The sequence below is a fragment of the Zonotrichia albicollis genome, chromosome 28 (assembly GCF_047830755.1).
Source record: "Zonotrichia albicollis isolate bZonAlb1 chromosome 28, bZonAlb1.hap1, whole genome shotgun sequence".
Taxonomy (NCBI): domain Eukaryota; kingdom Metazoa; phylum Chordata; class Aves; order Passeriformes; family Passerellidae; genus Zonotrichia; species Zonotrichia albicollis.
Window position 1 is genome coordinate 5,697,400 of NC_133846.1, and position 25,144 is coordinate 5,722,543.

The 25,144-nt window shown below is 49.9% G+C and overlaps 1 protein-coding gene across 1 annotated transcript; it reads right to left on the reverse strand.

The window, feature by feature from the left end:
- Nucleotides 1-213: 213 nt before the first annotated feature.
- Nucleotides 214-24,504, reverse strand: NUDT3 (nudix hydrolase 3). Its single transcript, XM_074528235.1, has 5 exons — nt 24,103-24,504; nt 13,471-13,581; nt 5,895-5,939; nt 5,224-5,308; nt 214-4,548 (listed from the first exon to the last, which is right to left on the reverse strand). The coding sequence occupies exons 1-5, from the start codon at nt 24,199-24,201 to the stop codon at nt 4,379-4,381; spliced, it is 510 nt and encodes a 169-aa protein (XP_074384336.1). The 5' UTR covers nt 24,202-24,504; the 3' UTR covers nt 214-4,378.
- Between the last annotated feature and the right edge of the window lie 640 nt (nt 24,505-25,144).

Here is a 25,144-nt window from a genome sequence, read left to right on the forward strand (position 1 = left end):
CCACGGCTCTGACCAGTCAAGGAGAGTCCTTGTTTTGGGGAGGAATGGAGAAACCCCAGGCAAACACAACTGTGGGCACGAGGCTGGACAATGGACCCTGGGCATTCATCCCTCAGCTGGGTCTGGGGTCCCCTTCTCCTGATTTGGGGGGACTGCCAGGAGCCCCCCACATACACAGAGCTCATGGAAGGACTGAGCAGCAAATGCAAAGTGATCATTCCAGATTTTCTGATTTAATAAATATAAAATAGGACACACAGGAAATTCAACAAACACTCTCAGAGTTCCCCAGGTTTCTGAGGCAATTCTAGAGCAAATTCATCAAGTATAACATCAAAATTCCCATCTTCCCATCAAAAAAAAAAAACCAAACCAAAACCAAAACCAAACAAAAAAACTTCTATGGACTAGCACCAGAGAGAGATTTATAAATCTCCTAAATACAACTTCAGTCCAGTTCAGTTTTTCACCAGCTACACTTTAGTTCTGTACAGACCTGCCACTACCCCAGCACAGCACTCAGGATCTCCAGAGCCCAGAGCAGCTGGATTAGTTCATTCCAGGGTTAGGAAAATGAGGATCACACCCTGTGTGTGTCAGGGGCTCAGCTGAGGGACACCCCAGCCATGAGGTCACCACGTCCCTGAAGGGCTGCAGCCACCAGATGATGCCATTACTGAGGAGAACAGAGCCAGGAGGGAAAACCCAGCCTGAGGGCCAGAGCAGAGCAGGCAGAGGGAAAAGCTCCAAAGCTCCTCACAGTGCCACAGGCACTGCCTGGGGCAGGTCTGGCTGAAGATGCAGCTCCATCCCCACCAGCACAGGCTCCGCTTGGGGGGATCAAACCCCAAACCAGCCCCTCACCAAGCCCCAGGGTTCCTGTATGCTCTGCACAGGGATGGATGCTGCACCCGGCTGTGTGAAAACACCAAGAGGTTAATTTGGGATGAAACAGAGAGAACAGGCAGGAAAACCCACAGCTCTGCTACAAGGGGCACTCGCTGGACCTGTGCAGCCTCCAGGATTCTGATCCCTGCTCGCTGTGGAATGCTGAACACAACTTCTGCATGGAAAAGCTGAGGCAAAGGCCCAAAGCCTCTGCTGGATCCGGGAAGGGAACTGAGGATTCCTGACATTCCCTACCCACATTTTTAGCCACTGAATACTTTGTGGCCACACAAGGGAAAAAGCAACACTTGCAGATTCCAACCCCTTTTCAATTTTTCCCTTTACAGAGTTTGCTTTAAGGCACATTCCAGCTCAGGCTGAACGAGCTGCCTCAGTGCTCCACAGGAGAGCAGGGAAGAGCTCACAGCATCCACCTACACAGCAACAGAGCTGGTGGCAATGCTGATCCTGCTGCTCCTTGCAGCCCCAAACCCAGCTCCCACCTTCCCCCAGGCACCAGGGCAGACAGGTTTGGGTGCTGCCTGCCCAGCACCCATGGGTGAGGGACCCTGACATGCAGCCCTCAGGCTCTGCCCCCTTCCATCAGCTGGGTGATGAAGAGCAGCCCCTCCTCACCTCACACCCCAAAGCAGCACTCAGGACCTGCCAGGGCTGCTGCTCCTCGCTGGGTGCCTGGGGACACCCTTGTCACACCCAGAGAGCACAGCCAGGCTGAGAGCCAGCTGAGCGCTGCTCCCAGGGGATGCTGACACACACAGTGACACTCACACAAGGCTCAGGCCGGCTGAGGTAAGAAACCAGCTCGGAACAGCACCAGTTTCAGCACAGCTGGGAGCCCCAGGCTCATCCCCTGGGGCTCAGTGGCCCCAGCAGAGACTGAGCAGCCCTGACCGGGCTGCAGAACCAGAGCCACCCTCCCACAGCTCCCCTGGGCCTCTCACACACAGGGCAATGCTCGTCCCAAACCAATTAATATAGATAAAACCACTCCAACTGCTGGGGGTGCAGCTGGACAAGCTCTAGAGAGAACCTCAGATGCTGAGGAAGATGGGAATTGTGTGGTGCACAGGGCTCAGGCCTGGACTGAAATCTGCATCTCTTCCATCAAGGCTATTTCTGCCCCAGGAGCCATTTCCAGTTACATCAGCCACTCCGTGGTAACAGCATCAATCCATGCCACATTAAAACACTTTCTTGGCACAATTTATTTTTTCTGACCCAAACAAATAAGCCATTAGCAAGTCATTAACAATATTCTACCCTAAATTGTCAGTTTAACAGCCCTGTAAAAACATTTTTTAGTTTAAAAACAAAAGTGTGCATGCTGCTGATATTAAAACTGCAGTTACTCTTTGAGGAGTACCAGCTGTTTTGTTGCAAAGCATTTCCAACATACTAATCTGTACAGTAGAGACCAAGACTCGTTGAAGGCAGTAGATGGCTGTGTCAGGTGCCTTGCAGGGCACGGGGACAGCGACTCTGGGAATTTCTTGGACACTTCCAGATAGAATATTCAAGCCCTTTTGAGAGTTTGGTTCAGGCTGACCAGCACATAGTGAGAAAGGATTGTACATTCGTCTCTAAGTTGAAGTGAGCTGAACTGGTGTAATTTGGGCTCAATTCCAGACGCTTGGGTTTGAGCTACTCCTTGAATAATGGGCTGTTCCTTACGCGTGGTTTTCCATGTCAGCGATCACTGGCACTGCTTTTGGCCTTGCTACTCCACACCGATGAAAGCAGGGAGAACAAGGAAAGGAACAGAAAAGGATCTTAAAATGAACAGTTTCTTGCCAAACCAGCAAGGATACCATTCCCCCTTGTCCCAGGCTCCATGGATATTTCTATCAGATTTTCATATTGTAAGCGCTTCTCAGGAAGAGAGAAAACTCCAGAACAGTGAGTGTTTATTAGAATATTTTTTTGTTAAATAAAGAGCAGGAAAAAAAAAAAAAGGAAAAAAAAAAAAGTACTGCAGATTTAATTTCACATCTTGGCTCTGCTCTGACAAAGGAGAAGTTACTGAACTCAGCAACCACTTCTTGTCCCAAGCCAGGGATTAATTAATGCCCCTCCCAAAACTTGTACCTGTCCCAACCCACCCCCCCCTCAACCCCAACCCTTCCCATTTTATTTCCCAACTAGACAACACTGTTGGCAAATCAAGACAGCATGAAACTTACAGCAATAAAACAACAAACCCCCAAGTGAAGTGTGCCGGCGCATGGGGAGCTCTGCTGTGCTGCTCCCCCGGGAGTGCCGCCTGCACAGGCAGCTGTACCTTTCACGGAGGGCACACCTCAAGCACGCTCCACGGTGCGACCGTCAGTGCTGCAGAACCACAGGACAAGAGACTCAACACCTGAATTTTCCCCCCGGGATTTCCCTTCAGGGACGCGCGCGCGGTTTCTCTTCTCGGCGAGCGCGGTCCGGCGCCCAGCACAAACCCCGAGTGTCCGGTTCAGCACGGCGTAAGGCATGTGGACAAGAGAGACACGAGCAGGACGCAGCGGGAGCAGGGGCAGCGCTGCTGAGCCTCGCTGCAGTTTGTCTGTCCGTCCGTCCGTCCGACTCCCCCGCAGCCCCGATCCCACCGGGCGCTGTGGCAGCGCTGCTGAGGCTGTTTGGTTTTGGCCAGCGGCTCCAGACCGGCTCCGTGCGGTTTCCCTCGGATGGAAATGCAGAAACGTCGGTGGAAGCTGCCGGAAAAGCCGCGGGGATGTCTGTAGGGATGTCTGCAGGGATGTCTGCAGGGATGTCTGCAGGTGATCCGAACTCTGCCCTCAACTTCAAGTGTCACTGCACTAAATCGGGAAATACTGGTTGGGGAGTAAACTGGCCCAGCCACTAGCACTGTCACAGAATGTGTGTTTTTAAAAAAACAGAACAAAAGGCAAACAGATTAATTATGAACCCTTCTTTTCAGAAGCAGACCAGGATTAAAAAAAAAAAAAACTCCTGCAAAATTAAACTGTTAGATCCTCCATCTAAAAAAAAGTTTATACAGATGTGCTGCGAGCAATCCCCACATGGGTCTGAGCAGCACCTTACAGTACAGACTAAGACTTGAAGAGCTGATCTCACATTAGAAGTCTTTTAATTAAAAAAAAAAAAAAAAAAGTGGCTCTGGCTGGGGTGACACGAAGGGGACACTTGGGACACTTCAGAGCACAAGGCAGATGCGGGGCTGGCAGCCTCCAGGCCGTGGAGCGGAGTACCGGGAAAGGGGCACTTCATGCACAAAATGTATTTTACAAAATACAGATCCAAAAAAAAAGAAAAAAAAAAAAAAGCAAAAAAAGCCAACAACAACGAAAAAAAAAAATCATCCCACCTTGCACTAAATCGCAGCACTCTGAACACTTGCTCTGCCCCATGCCTGGTGTGAGGGAGGAGGCATGGGAACGGGGAGGGGAGGGAAATCCAGGTCTCAGTCTGCTTTAGGGAATTGCTCTGGCAGGGACCTCGTCAGTCATCTGATGTCGGACACGGAGCCCTCGGAGTACGGCGTGCTCATCACCGGGGTGCCGTTGTTGGCCAGACAGCCTTGCCTCAAGGTCTCAAAGTACGAGGCCTGCACTGGTTTATGATACTGCAGAACTTTTATGGCATCCTCTATCTTAAACCATTCCCTTTTTCTTCCTGGGGGCAAAGAGAGAAATCAGTAGATGCAACAGAATGATGTTTTCTGATCTCAAGGGCCTCCCCCTCCAACCCCACACTGACAGCTCCCCATCCCCAGGGACAGGTGCTTTTTGCTACTTCTGCAATTTCTAGTCAAGCCAGATGCTCATTTTAAGACGATTCACAACACACAATTTCCATCACTTTGCAAATGGACTTCAGTTTCCTGTGGACAGCTCTCAGTTCTTACTCTTTCCATAAAGAGCCTGAGGGGAGTCACGTTCCATTTGCAGCAGTGCAGTCACAAACCTTGTGGCAACAACAGGTTCATTTCCACTTGGGAATCCAATTGAAACACAAGGGTTTCAAAGGTAACAGGGAATGATTAACCCACACTGCTCACATGTATTTCCTCTAGTCTCAGACAGGACAGTTCTTCATCTTTGCTTGGCACCATGCAGTGCAAGAATTAAACACAAAATTGCTGCAGAGGCAGCTGGACACTCACTTGGCTTTTCCTGGGCCACAGAGGTGACAAACCATCAATTTCACCTCAATTTTTTCCCAAGCAACCAAAGGACACACCACTGCAACTTTTCCCAATGCCACTCCCACAGGCTCCAGGTCCCAGAGGGATGCTGAGCTGACCTGTGGGTTGCTTCCATCAGTTACTGCAGCGTGCACCAAGCTTACCAATATTGACAGAGTCCTCCCAGTCCTCCAACACTTCGGTGACGATGAGTACGTAAACATAAGTCCTGTGCTTCCTGTCCCGGTTCTGGAAAGCAAAGGGGACAGAGTAACCACCAAGCAACAGCAACAGCAAACCTGTCCAGGCAGGAGGGCACTGGGCTGCTGCAAGATGCAAACTGCCCACTTGGGTGCAGCTCCTCCCACAGCACAGCTCATTCTTAGCTACTAAAAACTGCTGTGTTTTAAATCAGAGAGATCTGAAAGTGTTGATAGGGACACCTAAAGTGGAGTTCCTTATCTGTAGAGCAGCGGTGTGTGGACTGATGTGCTTACAAGTTAGTTCTTCAGCTGGGAAGGTTTTGACCTATTTCACATGAGTTTGAAGGAGTCAGTGCCAGAACAACAGCAATTGCTGTGCCTGGTACCTGCCCACTGTGCCAGGTGAGTGCCACACATGAAGGGGGCACCCCACTCCCCAGCCTTTAACAGCACCAAGAATATTCAGCCACACCAGTTATCACCAGTGATTTTGCCCACTGCAAAGATCAGAATTGCTGAGCAGCTGTGTTTGTATTTACCAGCAAGGCTCACTCCACAACCCTGCAGAGCCATTGTTACTCCAAGATGATTTTTTGCAACAAAATTTCACAGTGTCCGTGTCTGAAACTTACCTCAAAAATTCCCACTAATCTTCCTAACGTCCCTTTCACTCCAGCCTAGGGAAGTTCAAAGAGAAAAGAAACATGCTTTAACAACAGCTCAGTACGTGTTTCCTACTTGTTGTGCAGGACCAGTTCCTTTAGGACAGGAAGCAAATGCTCTAAAATTCTGCTTGTCTTAAACCAACACAGTCACAAGGCAAAACACAGAAATGTATCCTGAGTGCTCAACATCCAAGCATTCCCAGGGCTTTTTTTCTCTTGTTTTCCTACATTCAAACAATTTTGAATTCAATGTGGGGGAAGAAGAAATATTTGAGGAGTTACTCCTTGCATACCAATACAGTCCTCGTGACCAGAATCTCCTCTGAAGGTTATTACAGCCTGAGCAAGGGGAACATTGGCTTTGGGGTTTGGCAGCTTTACCCCTTCAAAATCAGAGTTTAAGGAAATAAAGTATGTGTAATACATTCACTTACATCCCAAGAGTGATGTGACAGCTCCCAGGTATTTCAGGGGTGTCCTGCACACACCTGACACAATCCAATATAAACACAAAATGCTGTGATGTGGCCCTGGCAGCAGGAACTACAGAGGTTTGGATATGACACAAAGGGCAGATGCACACTGAAATAAAGCTCTTGAATCAAACAGAGACACAAATCAAGAGATCTAAGCAACAGTTTTGTCTGTTTGAATACTACTGAGGATGTAGCACTCCATCACATTCCGTGTCCCTTTTGGCACCTCTCTGCTGGCTCCCTCCCCACCCTGCTCAGCTCTCTGTGCAAAATCCCAGCCCACTCTCCTGCCCTTGCTTTCTATTCCCTCTGTTTTATGACTGTAAATGGTTGGAACTCAAGTGCTACAGACAAGATGAGATCTTGCTCCATGATTTAACAGGTCTGAACCAACCCACACAGCCTGGCACACGACCCAGCCACAACTGGGAGGCAGAGTCAGCTCCATTTCCAGCAGCTGGAACACATCCCATGAGCAGCCCAGGGAAATTGTGCCTCTTGCAGATGAGATACAGAGATATGATTATGCCAGGCTTCTTTTTTTAAAACAAAAAGTGTTTGAGTCTCATTAATGCTAAGACAAATTCTCTGTCCTACTGACCAGCTGATGCACGGTCTCGTGCTGTCAGAAAGGAAGAATTTTCTTTAATGAGACAATTTTCCTGGTGAAGTTCCAGCCTACTGCATGAACAGGTACCAGAGACTCCAGCCAGAGAACACCTCACCCCTGCTGCCAGTGAGCTGATGTGGAACTGCCCCAGGAGCAAAGGGTTTGGAGCTCCCTCACTAAGCAGCCACAGAAATCCAGAAATCCTTTTTCTAGGAAGTGAATCAACTGAATCTCCCATTTCATTTTTGGACAGAAGCTTTGTTGTCTCACCAGCATTTGTGACATCCTGCTGGGCCCAGAGGTGCCTCAGTGCCTGTGACTCTGGGGCTATTTCTGGAGGGAGCAGCAGCCCCATGGAGGAGCAGCAATTCCATGCAGGTCGGTGCCTGCTGACCTTTGAGGATTCCACCTCCTCTGCCAACCCTGCTGACCTGGCCTCAGCCCTCTCCCAAGGCATCTGGAATGTAAATGCTTCAAATGCATTTCCCTCAAGGAACTCCTTCAGCACTGGGGTTTATTTTTAGCTCAGCCATGTTCAACAGGCAGCAGAAACACAGCGAGGAACTGGAGGCTTCCACCTTCACAACATACGGACATGAACGCATTAAAAGGTGAAGAAGAATCAAATATTTCTGGAAAATAACTGTCTTAAACCAATGTTTCACTGGTTTCTGGAAAAGGTTGTTGAATTTCTGCTCTCCCTACCTGTGGACACTGAATCAGAAGGCAGGGATTTTGTTGTGATGGTTTAGTGAACTCTCAAGTCTGACTAGAAATAAATTTATCTCCAGGCAACTGGCCAACCTGGAGACGAAGGATGAATTCTGCTCAAGCAGCCTCCCAGGCAGTTTATCCCAGCTCCAGAACTGTGCTGGAAGCAGCAGAGGGAGGTGAGGAGCCCTTCCTTCTGTGCTGGTAAAGAGAGATGATGGAAATAATGCTGTCTTCAAACCAGGATCCTCCTGCTCCGCCCTGCCTGGTCTTATTTGCCCAAAAAGGCACAAAAAGCGATGCCAAGACAAACATGTCTTGTAGAGAAATCATGTTGAATTATCATCACACAACTGGAGAAAGCTCTAAGCTTTGCTTCACACACAAACTTCCCATGTGCAGTTGTAAATGGTGACATAAAAGAATGGTTTGGTTCAAAAAAAACATCGGGTTGATTTTATAAAGCAAATTCTTACCAAAGGCTGCAAAACACATCAGCCACTGCTCCTGGGTGCCTCTCTCAGATTGTTTTCCAGTGGATTTTAAAGACAACATACAGGACACCCAACACCAACAGGATTGTCATGTACCTGTTTTTGATGGAGCACTAAATTCCCACACCAACAGGAGAGTTGATCTCTGTACAATGGCACAAACAAGCATGGAAGTGGAATTCACAGTCTCACACAAATTTCTAACATAGAAGCTGCCCAAGACACCTAAAAAATAACTTACAGCTGCTACCACTGACAAGTCAAGCTTGGTAACCAGCAAGGGAACTGCCAGGCTCCTCTCTGGGCAAGCTCCCCATCTCCTCCTTCACATGGGCAAGAAAATTTTCTTGAAGAGTTAAATCACAGTCCCAGGCTCACCCAGGACTGCAGCAGGGTCTGAACCTTAATTTGCAGCAGATGACTCAGGAATTTTCTCCTGGACAGTAAATGAATGGCTGAGACAGTGAGTGAGGCAGAGGCAGCACAATTGATTTTGTGCCCCTGTAAGCTCTGGAAGTGCTGCAATCCTCCAGGCACATGGAGAATCCCAGGAGGATGGTTCTGAACCCATAGCAGGGGTAGGAGCGCACCAGCACCAACTGCAGGTGTGGAAACAAAGCAAGGCAATCACAGGACAGGATTCCCTGGGAAAGGCACACTTTGATACAAGAGGACACACAAAGAGCTGGCAAAATGAGCTTTTCCCCAGCTCTGCTGATCTAAATCAGCATCCAGGGTTCAGAGGAGGAGGAAAAGGCAGCTCTGGCAAGAGCACATCAGCCAGGGGCACTGCCAGAGCCAGCTGCCTGCCCAGCACACACTTCAGACCCCCAGAGCACCCAGAGGGCTGGGCTGGCAGCTCAGGACAAGCAACAAAAACCTGCAGGAAATGAAGCTTTACTAGTTCTGCTGCTCATGGAACAACTTGTTTTAATAAAGAAAAATTACTGAAGCCATCCAAGAACAGCAGGTTCAGGTTTCAAAGCTGAAAATAAGTTGGGGTCAGATGCAAAAAGCAGCCTGCAGCAACACCATCTGTTCCTCGGGACAGCTTTTATTTCCTTCCATCTGAGCTAAGGAAAATGTGGGTTGGAATTTCAGCTATTTTACTTTGCTCTATTAGGCTCAAAGCCTGCATCTACTACAGATTACTGCTGGGCAAGAGAACTGTGGTGGAACACCCAAATCTTTGCTCCAAGAGCTGCACTGCTGGAGGTGCAAATCCCACCCAGGAGGGCTGTGGACATGTTTGGAGGATGCTGATTCCAGGCCAGCTGGGCAAACTCTGCTGTCTCAGAGAGGGTCAGATTCATTCATCTAATTTGGTACTGCATGACACCTTTATTTGCTTCCACACTTGTGAAATAGAAATGAAATTCCCTATCAGAATGAAGAACTTGCAGATAGTGCTATCATTTTTGCAAAGTCTGAGTACACAGGGTAAGGGACAGTGACTTTGAGCCGCCTCTTGCACTGGGTATGTCCAGCCAGGAGGGGTTCAAAGGCCACAATCTCATCATTAATTTGTGGGGCCTGCAGTACTTAAAAAAAATCTTCCTATTTTAGCACTGAAAGATATCAATATCTGTGTTCTAAATCACTAACAAAATACATGAAACAGGAAAGATTATCTATAAAGCATGTTTAGAAGAGGGGGGAAAAAAGTTCCAGCAAACAGATCAAAGTACTGCTGTGATGGACTAGTCTTGATATTGGCACCAATTGCCTGTTTGATCACAGATCAAGCACAGATTATCTGGCTTTTGACTCCCATGAAAAAAGAACAACCAACGCTCCTGCAGTGGTATAAAATTTGACATTTACTAAGTATTTAAAGGTCAGGATGTGAAGAATGCTCTAAGTGAAAAAGGAACTGGTGCTGAGTGTCACAGATGAGTGTGGAGCTTTTTTCAAAGTCACTCTATAATAAGTTTAAGGCATCTATTTCTAAACCATGATGTTCACCAGTTGCTCACACCCATAAAAACCTCTTATTCCTAAGCAAAGAACACACTCCATGAGCACCACGACCTGTTTGCAAAGGGCACACACCTTCCACAAGGTGAACTTTAGAACACACGTGGAGTCCCCAGCTCGGTAAGTGACTACAGCAACCTGTCAAAAATTAGAGGTTTCTTGTGAAGAGGCTGCTGTGACCCAGAGCTGCTGTGTGTCTGCTGTCACTCTGCACAAACAATGCCCAACAACTGCAGTCACTTCCAATTTCATGCAGACAACAGGGAGCATGACAAGTGTGGGTACCTGTCTGCTTTAATACTTGTGCTGGTACAGACTAATAGAGATAAGGACTACCTCAAACTAGGACAAGGACTTGAACTCAAACTGGGACAGAGGGATCACAGCCTTCACTCAGAATCAACATTTCATTTTTGGAACAGAAAGAGGGAAAAGTTAGGTAACTTTAGATGGCAATTCTTTCTGCAATAACATGGATAAACCCAAACACACAGAGTAAAATTAAAACAGTGAATGCAGAAGTTAAAATGGTCGTTTAGGGAAACATGTTTTGGGAATAAAAAAGCACACCATGCAAAAGAGAATGAATTGGGAAGAGACAGTCTATTGTCATCCTCAAAAGCCACAAGCAACAGGAAGGGCCACAAGTTCTTAGAGCTCTTCCAACTGGCTCTTACGAAAAATTGGAAAAGGCATACCAAAGTCAAGGAAAGAAACCCCACACCTTTCTTCCACAGCTTGGAGCAGCATTGCTCACTGCCATGGGGGAAAACTGGATTTTCCCTCTCCCACCTCGAGCAACAAACTGGAGCTGCTCAGCTAACCTGTGTCCCCATGAATGGCTGTCCCAGGAGAGAAGCAAGGACCCCAAAGCTACTCAGAAATCAGCCTGAGCTCCAAACAACCCCAGAACCCCTGGATTGACATGGAAGGGAGAGCAAGGGCTCCCAGCAGCCTCCTGAAACCCTTCCTGCCAAACTGACAGCATGAACTGGGAAAGTGGATGCTCCTGTCTTTCCCAAACAGCTCCAAACAGCTTGGGGCCAGGGATGTGGGGATAATTCTGTGTGCAGCCCCTCAGCAGCAGCACATGAGCACAGCCCAAAGGGGGAAGGCATCACACCCCTAAAACTCTGCCAGCACCACTGGCACTGTGCTCATGTCAGACAGCTCCGGGTCAGCTCCTGCACCTGCAGCACCCAGGGCTGGGGGTGCCCAGGTGAGCTGGGGGTGCTCAAATGAGCCAGGGGTGCCCAAGTGAGCCGGGGGTGAGCCAGGGGTGCCCAAGTGAGCCAAGGGTACCCAGGTGAGCAAGGGGTGCTCAAGTGAGCTGGGGGTGCCCAGGTGAGCCAGGGGTGCCCAAGTGAGCTGAGGGTGAGCCAGGGGTGCCCAGGTGAGCCAGGGGTGCCCAGGTGAGCAAGGGGTGCTCAAGTGAGCCAGGAGTGAGCCAGGGGTGCCCAAGCGAGCTGGGGGTGAGCCAAGGGTACTCAAATGAGCTGGGGGTGCCCAGGTGAGCCAGGGGTGCCCAGGTGAGCTGGGGGTGAGCTGGAGGCACCCAGGTGAGCCAGGGGTGCCCAGGTGAGCCAGGAGTGAGCCAGGAGTGCCCAGCTGAGCCAGAGGTGCCCAGCTGATTCCCAGGTGCTCCCGGTGCTCCGAGCCGCTGCCGTTCCTTTCTGCAATCAGCCAGGCAGAGGTGCCTGGCTGGGCAGAGCTCAGCCCTGCCAGGCTGCCAGGGCTTGGGTTCCACTGGCAGCAGGCAGGGCTCCACGTGAGCAGGGAACACCAGCCGAGGAGCGGGATTATCTCAGCCAGCCCAAACCAGTTCCTGCGCGGCCGCAGCCGTGCCAGGGCTCCCTTCCAGCAGCGCTGTCATGGAAAGAGCGCGGCTCTCCCAGGGCGCCGCTGCCCGCGCGGGGACTGCCCTGCACGGTTATTTTAAGGGCTGAGAGGCAAAGCTCTGCACCTCCTGAATGAACCCTGCACTTCTCTATCCAATCGCCTCGTTATTAATAATGCTTGGGCTGAAAAGCAGGAGTCTGCAGCTAAAAATATTTCTATTGTTCTGGTTACACTCGCTTTGGCTTGTAAAGCTGTTGAAAGGTTGCCGAGTTACTGGAAAAGCAGGAGCTGGGTTACAAGCTGGAAATAAAATTTGCAAGCAGTAATTCCCAGTATTAGAGGGACGTAAAGAGACTCAAAAAAATAAACTTTGACTGTATAATCTCTTTCTGATAAACTGCTAGATTATTAAAACATCCAAAGAGAAACATGCAACTCCAGATCTGCCACATTTGGTTAGTCCAACAGTCTGAATATTCAGAGTTGTGTTAGACAGCAGCATGTACTTCCAAATAATTCAGGAAAAAACCTGCACAGACCAGACAATTCAAAAAAGCAGCTACAGGAGAAGCTTCTTCCCAAGTCCCATCAATTAGCTCTTGCTTTCTGTTCTGCACAGAGCCCAAAGATTTATAACCCTCTCAAAAGCATTTTTAATCCTGTCTTATGTAACTGTGAACCTACTTGGCCCTTCCATCTATAATCATGCAGTCATTTCTGAACCTAAGCATCTCCCCAGTTGCTTAATATTCAGAAGCAAATTCTAAAGACATGTTTTACATACACTGCAGTCAACTGCTATTTACTGCCTTTACACTTCTTATGAAGAAAAAATTTATTCTTCCAGCAGCTTTAAGAGAAAAATGTGCCCTCTCCCTACAGCCCATTGATCTGTGTTTGATCTGCTGTTTGATCTCCTACCTGAAAGAGGTTCAAGCAAAAAAGAGAAAAGAAACCAACCAACCCATGTACACTATAGGAACTGCTGCTGGTAATTTATGGCCAATTTCACTTATTCACATAAACCTCACTGTGTATTCTAAACCAAAAACATACCTAGGTCCCTATTTTGATTGCTTTTAGTGGCTCCTAGGGGTTTATTTCTACCTTGTAGCCAAGTACTAGACAGGTCCACAAAGGCACAGCTGAATTTTGAAGCTCTCTTACAGAGAAAATGAAGCAGAGAATATATATACACTGAAGTGACTAGAGCTGAACTTTATTTTCAGTTAAAGGTATCAGGCAAGGACAAGCTCATTCCAACTGAGAGGTTTAATTACATTCCCATGTTCTCTTATTTAGGACTCTGCTTTCCTCCCACGTGGGATGGGGATATCACCAGTGACCCTGTCTGCCTCTCCACCTCGAGGAGAAGGAAGAGTGATGAAAACAAGCCCAGAGACGCCGGGCTGACAGGGCAGGGTGAAGGCACTCACCTCCTCACAGACCTCGCGCACGGCGGCCACGCCGGGCTCCTCCTCGGGCTCCATGCCACCCCCGGGGACAATCCATCGGTCTGGATGGCGACTACTGCTCACCAGCAGCACCTGTGGGGAGAGAGACAGCTGATGGGGCACCTGCAGGGATTGTCTCTGTGCCTCACACACCCCCAGACACCACCCACCCAAGGCAGGGCCTTGCCGCCGCTCGCTTCTCCCTCAGCCATGGAAATGCAGCGGCAGTGACACCGAGGCGCTCCCACACGCTGTGGTACCCCAGCCATGCCTCTCCCTGCTCTGATGCACTGCAGGAGAAACTGTCCTTGCACACCAAAACACTCACTAGCACTGGGCACAGCATCACCCACAGTGTGAGTGCACTGCAGAGTCCCCACAGCTCGGGATACACCTCAGGTAACAACACAAATGCACAGATGCTGCTCAGCACCCCCACCCTTTGCAGAAGTACCTTGATTTAATTCTCCTGATGCCTTTGGCCTTGCCTGTCCCCGCAGTTCTGTCACTAACAACAATACACGTCCAGGAACTCCCATTGCACTATTTATGTGCAATTGTCTGAGCACAGATTCTCAGCCCCACTGTTTGTCACTTCTTTTGCAGTAGGCACTGAGGATTCAGCTCTGGAGCCAGCACTTGGCTACTTTTGGTTTAGAGGAGGTTGTTTAATGAGGTAAAAGCAAAATAAAAGCCTACATTAAACCTATTAAACTTAAAACCCCCTAGGAAAGGGCTGCAGGAAGGACAGACTTTTGTGAATGAGAAAAATGGTTCAACCCTCTTCCCAGGAGGGATTTACCATACACATGCTTTGGGGCAGGTTTTCTTGAAACAGTATTTTTTATTCCAGGGTAATCCTGCTCTGGAGAAGTTCAGGTTCTGAATTGCCACCTCCCAGCAAGACAAACTCTAACTAACACTCTCAACTGACTACAGACTGTCCCAAAGAACAGCGAGACGCTGTGCTTATTAAATCTACTTGCAATACACCCATGAGCAGAGATGGAAACTTAAAACAACACTGATACTGTTGTCCAGCTCTCTAAACAAAGCTCGTTCATTAGAGTCATCCTGCTGTACTTCATCATTTCACGGGCACAAAGCTCAGAGCCAAAGCGACTTGCTCCAGAAACTTTCCAACATACCAGTCCAATTAGGTTCCAGGCCAGCTGTAACAGTGTCAGACATTTGGGAGTTACACTGTGGAGACACTGAAATCCCAGGCTTTACTGGGGAAACAGTGACTTGCCAGTAGGATATGAAAAGATTTGCACTAATTACCCAAAGGAATCTACCTACAGAACTCAAACTGCCAAAACAAAAACAAGCACAAGATTTCCAGGATTTTTCAGTTGGTTTATCTTGAAAATTCTCTGACCAAACTCATACTGGAAACAAATGAAGGTGCATGAGCCACCTCAGTTCCACAATTCCAAGTGGGCTGGTGCCTGCCCCATCCTCTGGCCAGGCTGTGACAGAACAGGGCTTGCTTTGCAGTGACATCCCAAGTGTTTGGCCCTCTCCAAGAGGAAGGCAGAATTCCTTTCCTCCAGGCATCCAGTCCATGTAAAACTCCACCAGAAAGCCATGCCTAAATAGGGAATGTAAACTTCATTCATCCTCAGAGCCCTTGGGAGAGCAGCCAGTCCCTGCCAGGCTCCCCAGGCACCTCAGTTTGCCACTGTGCCTCCTCCTAGCACAGCACTTGACTTCTACTCCATCCCCACTCATCATCCAAAAGAGCTTGGACTCAATCTCCTCACTCCAGGTCAGCTGGTGATTCTGAGGACAAAGCTAAAGAGCAGGAACAGCCATTTCAAGTGCACCTTTGCTGCCAGGTGAGGAAGCACCAGCTCTGCCACTTCCCGTTGAAATTCAGAACTCCAGCTCAAGGGGACAAAACCCCAGAAAAAATATTAAAAAACCTCCAAAGAACCAGATCTTTGAAACTCAGCAGAGCACATCTCACAGCCCTGAACTCCTGCCACCTTCCAGGCGTGAGAACAAGGATCTGCTACAGAACCCTGGACACAGACTGCTCCAGGAAACCTGCTCAGGCTGAGACAATGCCTCAGCAACACACCAGGAGGAACTTCTGGGTGCAAACAATGGTTTGAGGCAAAGTAAATTAACTTCAGCTGCTCTGGCAGTTGAGCATTTTCTGAATAGAATTAACATGAACAACCCTTGGTGGGAAGGAAAAACCTGTCATTCTCACACTTTTATGTAATCAGACTATTTCCTGTTTAATAAAAAGGAAATCCCATCAAGAGAGTGCAGGAAACAAGCCCTACAAGGTCATTCTTTTAAAACAACTTCAAACAGGATATTGCTACCAATGAGCTCTCCCAAGACAAAGGGGCTGAGTTCCAAAGGAGGGGGAGACATTGCTGTGTTGGAAAAAACCCACACTTCCAACACCAGCCCTGGATCCAGATACATGCAATGCATTCAGAGGGATCAAGGAAAAACTTGTCATCATCCAAATGCCAAAAAGGTTTGGGTTGGAAGGGACCTTGAAGCCCATCTCATTCCCTACCACCTTCCAGTAGATCAGCCCAGGGTACAGCTGGCTTTTTAGCTCATTAACTTCTTTATTACATAAATAACTTTTATTTTAATACATTCTAAAGTACTTAATTTAATCTAAACAGCCATCAAAAAATAAACCAAAATTTAGTTATGTTTTTAAATCAGGCTAGAACACGTAGGAAGGTCAGATGTTTCCATTTAATCCTTGCCAGGCAACTGTGTCTAAAATGGCTACTGAGACTCTTGGCCTGCCAGGAATTTCGAAGTTGGATTTTGGAGCCACGTCCTGCAGACTTTTTGGAAAAGCATTTGCAGGTAATACACATGTCACATGGCCAAGTTGTGTTTTCCAGGATTTCAAAGACAATGATGTCATTTCAAAGCAGGGAAATGAGCAACACAAGCCTCTCTGGCAAGGCAGGAGGTGGCCCTGCTGAAACTCTCCCACACAATCCCCCACAAAAGAGAAAGTTTAGAAAAATAAGCCAAGTTTGAAGTGTGCAGCAGGGGCTTGAAGCAGAGCCTCAAGGCAAGAACGTTCAAAGCTGCACACAACAAACAAACCCAAACAAACCTGAGCAGTGCTAACCCTGCCTGGAGGAGACAGGAAACACACCAAGACATCTAAGGCTGCCACATGGAATAAGGAGCTCCATGGGAAAAGGGGTAAAGAGTTTGTCCCTGGGATGAATATGGGCATCCCTCACACACAACACTTTAAAATAACTGACACTGTGTCCACATGGAGGGGTTTTCCTGTCTTCTTTTCACAGGAATAACAGGGCTCTGCAAAGCAAGAACTGGGCAACCAGGAGCAGGCAGAGAATTAACTCCCCATTTGTGGAACAGAGATTCCCAGGTTCTTCCATGCTAGGGTGGATTTAAACAACATCCACCACTCATTAATAAAACAAGAACACGATTCCTCGAAAGAGGCTCCACAGCAGCACTCGAGCAGACAGAAAGGGCCACAGCCCTGCGAGGAGCTGGGCCACAGCATGGGTGGAAAACGAGCTGAGAACCTTCCAGACTTGCAGGAAAAGCCAGTGCTACCCACCTGTGCCAGGCAAGCTGGCAGCCAGCACAGGGAACAGCAGGCAAGATGTTAAATCCAGGGTCTGGCCCAGCAGCCTCCTGCTGCCAGGAGCTGATCCATAGCTGCTGCCTCCTGACACTGCCTTACAAGCTTCCCCTCAATATTTTCAGGCTTTCCCTCAGTATTGACATGCTTTCTATCAATACTGTCGTGCTCTGTATCAACATTAAGCTATAAATCACACGGTTTGCACAGCGACTGAAGCACAAACCTCCCGGCACTGCACCTCATTTCCCACTCCAGCATCATTTATCAGAGCTCAGCCTGCAAGGAAACTCTGCTGCCGCAGAGGCTGCAGGAGCTGGGAGGAGAAGATGGCTGACTGCAAGGCTTTTGCTGTTCAATCTGCCTTTGTTTAAAGTTTCAGTTTAAAACCAGCGTGTTCTCAGGAGCTGAGCTGTGCTGCCATGTGCCCCATGGCCAGGCAGATCCCAGAGCTGCTGCTGTGTCCAGCATAACAAACACCTTGGATGCTTCATTCAAAATTAACAAAATTCTCCCAGTCCCCAAATATCAGTGCTGTAATGCTTTTCTACCTGACAAAAGTGGGATGTTCATCTGACCACACCAAATCACCTTTAAGCTCTATGATCAGCAAGGGGTGAGAACTGGAGGAGTAGGGGGAGAAGAGGGACACTGCTGTCACCAAAGCTGTGCAAAATTAATCTCATTTCCCTGGCAGCAGCACAGCCTCGATGACTCCCCAACAAATCACGTGTTTTGCCAAACTGCAAGGGCAATTTGCCCCAGGGTGCACGCCAGGGCTCACGGGAGGGCTTCTCCCACCCTCTTGCTATTCCAGGCACGTTCTGGAGCTCGCACATGGTAGGAGTGAATCCAGCAGGGCTGCAGCCCGCCCTGCACCTGCCAGGGTCAGCAGCTGGGACCACAACACACACTCTCACCAGAAATCCCTCCCTGCCCATAACAGCCTGTCCTGCCAGCAGCATTCCAGCTCCTCAACAGGATACGTTTCCTTAGACAAGTGTTATTTTTGCACATGCACCTGCACCAGGCTCCGTGGGATAATGGAATTTAACTGATAACGAGGGATCCAGGAGCTGGAGGTGGGAAATTCACGACAGGACGGCGCAAAAGGGAAGGGATTCGTACTAGAGAACTTGACAAAAGTAAAGCACAAGTTTTGGAACGGGAGCAAGAGGTGAACTGGAAAGAGTTCAAGTCATTTCAAGTGCTTGGATCGCACCTACAGTCCTATAACCAGAGAGGAAAAAATACAGCAGATTCTGTTGGTTTTTAGGCTGCTGGTTAGAATAACAATAATAAATCACCGTGCTGCTGCTCTGGCTCCAGAGCTCCACAGGTCCTGTTACTGCTACTGCAGAGCTCCTGCTGCTTCAGAGCCACTGCCTGCTCCTAGCAGGGAGGAACACAATCCCAAGTCCTCCCCCTCCAGCGAAATTATGGTTTAGATAACCACAGAAATTATCTGCAACATGCCTTCCCATGGCTGAGGAGCAGCTGAACCGCCTGCAGCAGCAGCCGCTGCTTTCAGAGGGCTGATAAGGGGCACTCCCAGAGAGACCCCAAACCCCAGGACCTATTTCTGCCTGTCAGAACCAGTCCGGTGACCACTCAGTGCTTACACAACTTGTCCAGGCGCACCTTTTCCAGGAGAAAGGCTGGCTTGTAAAGAGCCTTTTTGAGTAAAGGAGGAGAAAAAGCAATGAGGAGGTATTTGGGGTTTTTACAGAGCCCAGATGACTCTGGCTGTCAGCAGCTCTGCTCTGATTAACCCCCCCACTCAGGACATACAGCACTCACAAACTCTTGGGAAGCTGCTCAAATATTAGTAGTTAATCCTACACACAGCATCAGTATATGTCACCTGCAGGAGGAGAAATAACCCCTGAAACATCTGACAAAAATCCACCCAGCAGGTAATTGTACCCCTCCGAATTTCACAGGTCAACGTGAAATTGCTGAGAACAAAGAGTCAGTGTGCCACATGCAGTGGCAGGGACAGGAATGCTGAAACAAACACACACAAAATTTGAGAGATCTTTGACTGGTCTGTGCAGTCAGCCCTTCAGCTGGGTTGAAAAAGAACAAGTGTTTAAACTAACAGAGGCCCTGTTTCCCAACCACTGGATGTCACCTACAGCACTCCCACATGGATGTTTGCTATTTCTAAGGTAGAACTGAGTTTGCTAATTTTGCTCTATCCAAGCAAACCATGAGAACCCTCCTTATTTTAAAAGAACATAATAGTCCACACACATGGTTGTTTTCTGTTATTTTTTAATAAGAAGGGAAAGAGTTGTTTTTCCAGATTGTGAGAGAACATCCATGGAAAGATAAAGTTCCCTGGCAGCAGTGCCTGCTGGGTGCAGCCCCAAATGCTGGTACCTGTCTCCACACTGCAGGAGTTTATCTGAAGGGTGCTGAGATGAACCGAGTCAGGCAGCTGGGTGTGGGTTTTTTAAAAAAGAGGGGGTACAGAACACACAGGGTGGGGACAAAAAGGTAGGAAAAGCAGCTCCTAGTCAAGCACTAAATGGATCTGAGGTGGAAGAGATTCCAAAGCAGTGTTCTGCACAGAACAGACACAGCCACCACTGTTGGGTCCTGGTCCACAGAGCCAGGGTGGAGCACACCCTCCTTCCACAGTCATCACTTTTCCCTGAGCTGCAGCAGAACAAAACTGACTCAGTTCTTCAGTTTCACAACAGCTCGCTGAGCTTCCAGCAAATGAAGTGAAAATTTAACAATTTTCATTCTTTTGTTGTCTGGAAACGTACAAGAGACCATGGAATTGCTTGTAAAACTGTTTAGTGACAGCTGCTTTTGTGGGAAGGCAAAACACTTTTCAAGATGAAAGCCAGGTTTTGCAGAGGTTTATCCATGCTCCTGCTCTCGGAGAACACAACCTACAGATTGTACACAATCTACAGGGCTGCGAGGGACAGGAGAAAGGCAACAAAGAGATCCACTTCCAAGCTGGCCCTTATCCCCCCGGAGATGTGGTAACACGTTAGCAACACACCAGGAGAACTTCACTTGGGTCCAACCACAGCCCTTTTATTCAGATGGGAGCACCCAGCCAAGCCCAGCCACCAGAACAGGGATTCTGAGCCTATTCCACGGAAAGCAGGATGATCATATGATGCTGGGCTCACTTACACCGCAGTGGTTTAGCTGTTGCTGGTTTACACGGGAGCCAAGGCACAGGGGACAGCCCAGGAGCACCTCGTGATCCCCACCACACTCGGGGGTTCCAATCCCAGCTCTGCTGGGTTACATCACAGCTGGAGAGGAAAACCGGGAGGGGAGAGGCCAGAAAGGAGGAGAAGAAAAAAGGTTCGTTTGCATTCCAATGGCTTTCCCAGGGGCCACCCTGCCCAGCTCTCCCCGTGACCACCGTGACCAGCGAGGCTCAGCCCGTGCCAGGGCACCGGCCCTGGGTGAAGCCTCTCTTCTCCCAGCTCCATTCAGGCCTCATTCACCGCTCAGAAAAGATTCTTCCCGAGGCATTTTCTCAAAAAAAAAAAAAAAAAAAGTCTTTAAAAACGCCCGTGGTTAACGAGCAGCTTGTCCTTTCACAGACACAATGTGGGCATGTTGAAACCTGCTGCTGTCCCAGCACAGACCCAGGGCCCAGCGGTGCCTCTTTGTCCTGTCAAACACCACCCGAGCAGGGCTCCAGCTGCTGGGGCACGAGGAACATTTTTTCAGATGTTTCCTCATGGAACAGCTGGTCCACACATAAAATATGTGTGTTATGTAAAAACAACACCCTGGTGGTGATGCTGAGGGGCAGGGACACCCCAAGCAATGAAGTGACTCCAGAGGTACCACAGGATTTGGGAGCTCTCCCTCTGCACTCTCCTTCCACAGCCCTGCAAATATTCCAGGAGTTCAGTCTGTGTGAAAAGATGGGAATAGCAAAGTCCTGGTGTCTGGCTGCTGGAAGGAACTTTGAAGTCAGTTCCCACTCTCTGAATTAATCCTGATGCTGCCCCAGCTCTCCCTGTTACCCGAGGATGTGGATGGTGGTTTGGGAAACCACACACAATTTGGGGGCTTTCCACAATGCCCAAAAAATGTAAATTTTTTTTCTCCATTTGAGATTCACGTGGAAATGAATTCTCCCTGTGCTGCTTTTTAAAGGAATATGTAACAAAGGCATCTTTTCAGCCAATGCTTGGTCTTCCAAAACCGTTCCAGAGCTTTTTTCATGCCCAAAAGCAGCGGCCTCCAAGTGCAATGCAGAGACAATGTATGACCTCCAGCAGCATAAGGAAAAAATAAATCACTTAAAAACTAAAAAAGAACAAGCCTCTTTATTTGCAAATATAACACCAAACCAAGGATATGGTGTTTTATCAATCTCCAGGGATTGCAAAGATTTCAATGAAAAATGTATCAGTGAACTGAAGAGGGGAAACACCTAAACAGAAGAAAGCAGCCTCCTCTGTAAGAGTAAACAGAATTCTCTTATTTCTTCTTGTCCACTGACAAACTTTTTTAATTCAAGAACTAATGAGGCGTTAAAAACAGGAAAAAAAATGAGATTTTTGAATTCATAGCAGGAAATTAAGAAGAAAGGCAAGACCAAAGTTCTACTATTTCTTAAGCACTTAAAAGGAACAGTAATGAGAAACAGCCAGTCCGAGGAAAAATCCAACTTTAATACAGAAAGTTTAATTTATTTATCAAAACATGCTTCTTTTCTTCTCTCTTCTTTTCAAACACTAAGCTTTTAATAGCTCTTTAATGTACATACTTTGGCTCTGGCTCTTTCTCCCCTCCCTGGAGAGACCTTTTAAAGAGATCTCAATTTGCACTTAAATAGAAGCAATCAATAATAAAATACGTCAGTAACATTAAAAAGTATTATTGTCCAAGAGCAAACCAAGAAATATATCACAGCCATTTTATATTCTGTGCTTAAATCTGCACAGGTAATATCTTCCTTGCTGTAAACAAAGTGCAAGTAGCAGTGAGCGGACACCAGTCAGCTTCTCTCCAAGTTTATTTAAAAGCCAACAAATGAGAATGAACCCAAGAAATAATTAGAAAGGAAAGTTAATAAGGTGCCCTGCTTGCTGATTTCACTCATTGACTCAAGTTTAACTTCAGTGCCTTTTGGCCAGGGCCAAGTGCAGGGCCTGGGCACAGAGTCCATCCCAGTGGGTTAATTCCATGGGATTGGCTAAGAACTTTCCCAGATGGATTTGTGCCAAGCCCCCTTCCTGGGCAGCTCCTGCAGCAGGGCTCTAACAGGTGGGAACAGAGGATGCAGCTTCAGCCCAGGGTTCAGCTCTCAGGTACCACACACAGCCCCTCAAAGGCTCTGAGATCAGACCTGCCCTTCCCTGCCTCGCTCCTCACCTGCAGCACACAGATCGTTCTACTCCAGCCCTTACCTGGAAACCAGAGCCTGAAGGATTTAAATTCAATCCACTGTAGGTGGAGACCACAGCAGAGACACAAGTGATACAAAAGTGGTTTTAAATCTCAGCCTTACACCAACCTGACAGCTGAGCCTGCTGGAAGCATCCATCCCACGCCAGCGTGCCTCGGGAACGAGTTCATTTTCCTCCTTGGACCTCTTGGGTCAGCACTGTGACACTGCCACACAGCCTGGTGTCCCAGCACAGGAAGGGCTCTGACCCCAGTCATGAACACACCTCGGTGTCCCCAGCACAGGAAGGGCTCTGATCCCTGTCATGAGCACACCTCGGTGTCCCCAGCACCATGAGGGTTCTGATCCCTGTCATGAGCACACCTCGGTGTCCCCAGCACCATGAGGGCTCTGATCCCTGTCATGAGCACACCTCGGTGTCCCCAGCACCATGAGGGCTCTGCCACAGGCTGGAAGGATCACCTGGAGCCTGTGCAACACTGCAGCCTGAGGTGTGTTAAAACAAAACTCACAACCAGTCACATGCTGATTGCCTCAGGCACCTGTTAAAAGTACTTTTCTACCCTAAACCACCCTGCGGTCACACATGGCCAAGCCTCTACCGCTGGAGAAGAGCCTGCAAAGTGTCCCGCTAATTGTGTACAATTCATCAGGGCGCTCCAAAGCCCTCACCCACCCATGCTGAGCATCCCCAGCATCACCACACAAAACAATGATGGTCTTCTTCACGGTCAGTCCATAAAATTCCTGGAAGTCCGTGGGAAGGATCAGTTACACTGAACGCTGCACCAGCCACACTGCTGTCATTTCAGACCATTTCTGCTGAAATGCTGACACTCCTCATCACGCCAGCACAGCTACAAAGGGCTTGTGCAGTCTCCTTCACGTTAAATAATAACTGGATGTATGCTAATTGCCTTTCCTCCAGTGAACTGTCTGCATTCCCTTCCGATTTCCTGTAGCTACAAATATGATAATCAGGAGAACAAAGACTTTAGCACAGCCACCCGGGCACAGCAAATGCAGTGGAGTGTGTACGCCTGACTCCAGCAGCAGCACAGAAGGCAGACCAGCAGCCTTGCTGCCCTGAGCACCCCGAGCCCACCTTCGGGAGGTGTCAACAAAGAGCGGTGTAAAATCGCACGTCGGAGCGAAGTTTCTCACTGTAACTTCCCGGACAATGCAGCCCCTTAGCAACGCGGCCGCTCTCAAACCAACCAATCCACCTTTAATTCCCACTTCCTCCCAAACTCTCTGGACAGCAACTTCTGGCACTCCATCAGTCCCCTTTTATCCCAGTTTCTTTTTATAAATCCAAGGTCAGGTTTCCTCTCCCATCTCATGTGATGTGCTGGACTGAAGTTCTGCCAGCGTGGTGGGTCCCCAACACTGCCAAACCCCCTCCCGCGCTCCCCTCAGCCCGTCCCGCCGCCCACCGGGCATCTCCCCGGCTCCGGCGGAGAGCAGGAGCCCAGTGGGAAGCACCAACTCTCCCAGCGGCGCTGAAAGACGCCTGTTAAAAATAAAACCCCGCCGGCACCGAGTCCCCCCACCCCGGTCGCTCGGGGGTCCCGGGCCCGGCCTCGCCCCTCACCTCCTCCTCGCTCTCGCTGCGGAAGCACAGGCAGGCCGCCCGCTTCTTGTAGCCGTCCCCGTCGTAGGTGCGCGTCTGGTTGGACTTGAGCTTCATCATCCTCCGCTCCGGGGGCGGCGGGGCCGGAGGACGCGCGGCCCGGAGGGCGGGGGCGGGCGGGACCCACCGGGCGGCGAAGGACGGGGGGGCGCGGAGGGACCGCCTGCCCGCGACAGTCTCTTTCTGGGTCTCGCTTCGTGGGTCTCGCTACGCGCTGCCTCCCTTCGCCCGCCTCACCCCTGCCCTCGCTCCCGGCCGCGCCGCCGCCACCGCCCGCGCTCCGGCCACCGCCGACGACGACCGCGCCGCCATCTTGGGGCTCGCTACGCAAACGGCGTAGCGCCGCCGGCGGGGAGGCGGCGCTGCCCCTGCGGCCTCGCGGCGCGCCCGCTACGTCAAGTGCGCAGCGCGGCTTCCAGAATCGCTCCCCCCTCGCCGGCGGCGCCGCCACGCCCCCGCCCCGGCTCGCGCGCTCTGCGCCAGTGGCGCACGCCGCGTTCGGGAATAGGGCGGGCGGCGCAGAGCGGTGGCGGCGGGCGCTCGGCCTTACGCGAACGGCGCAGGGGCCGGGCCGGCCGCGCGCACGTGGCCCCGCTGTGACAGCGGCTCCGCGGGGAGCGCAGCGCCCGCCCTCCGCCGCGCGGGGGCGCTGCAGGCACCGCGCCAGTCCCACCCCCCGGTGACACCGCGGGGCCGGGTCCGTTCCCCGGTGACATCCCGGGTGTGTGTGTTTGTTCATCCCCCCGTTCTGACACTGCGAGTCGATGTCCATTCCCCCTCCGGTGACATCCGCCTGGTGTCCATTCCCCTGCCGGTGTCACCGCGGGTCGCTGTCCGTGTGTCCGCTGACACCGCGAGTCGGTTCCCAAGTGTCGCTCCCCCGCCCGGTGACACCGCGGCCATCCCGGGCCCGTTACCGATTAGTCACCGGCTGCCGAGCGACATCTGGCGGCGGGCGGCGGCCACAGCGCCACTCGCCCCCCTCCCGGTGCTGCCGCCAACC

Bases quoted from the DNA above. Each gene is read 5' to 3' on its own strand.
- NUDT3 (XM_074528235.1), bottom strand. From the start codon at position 24,201: ATGATGAAGCTCAAGTCCAACCAGACGCGCACCTACGACGGGGACGGC. The intron at 13,582-24,102 runs GTGAGGGGCGAG...CTCTCCCCACAG, and splicing joins GCAGCGAGAGCGAGGAGGAG to GTGCTGCTGGTGAGCAGTAG. The intron at 5,309-5,894 runs GTAAGTTTCAGA...TTTGCTTTCCAG, and splicing joins GATTAGTGGGAATTTTTGAG to AACCGGGACAGGAAGCACAG.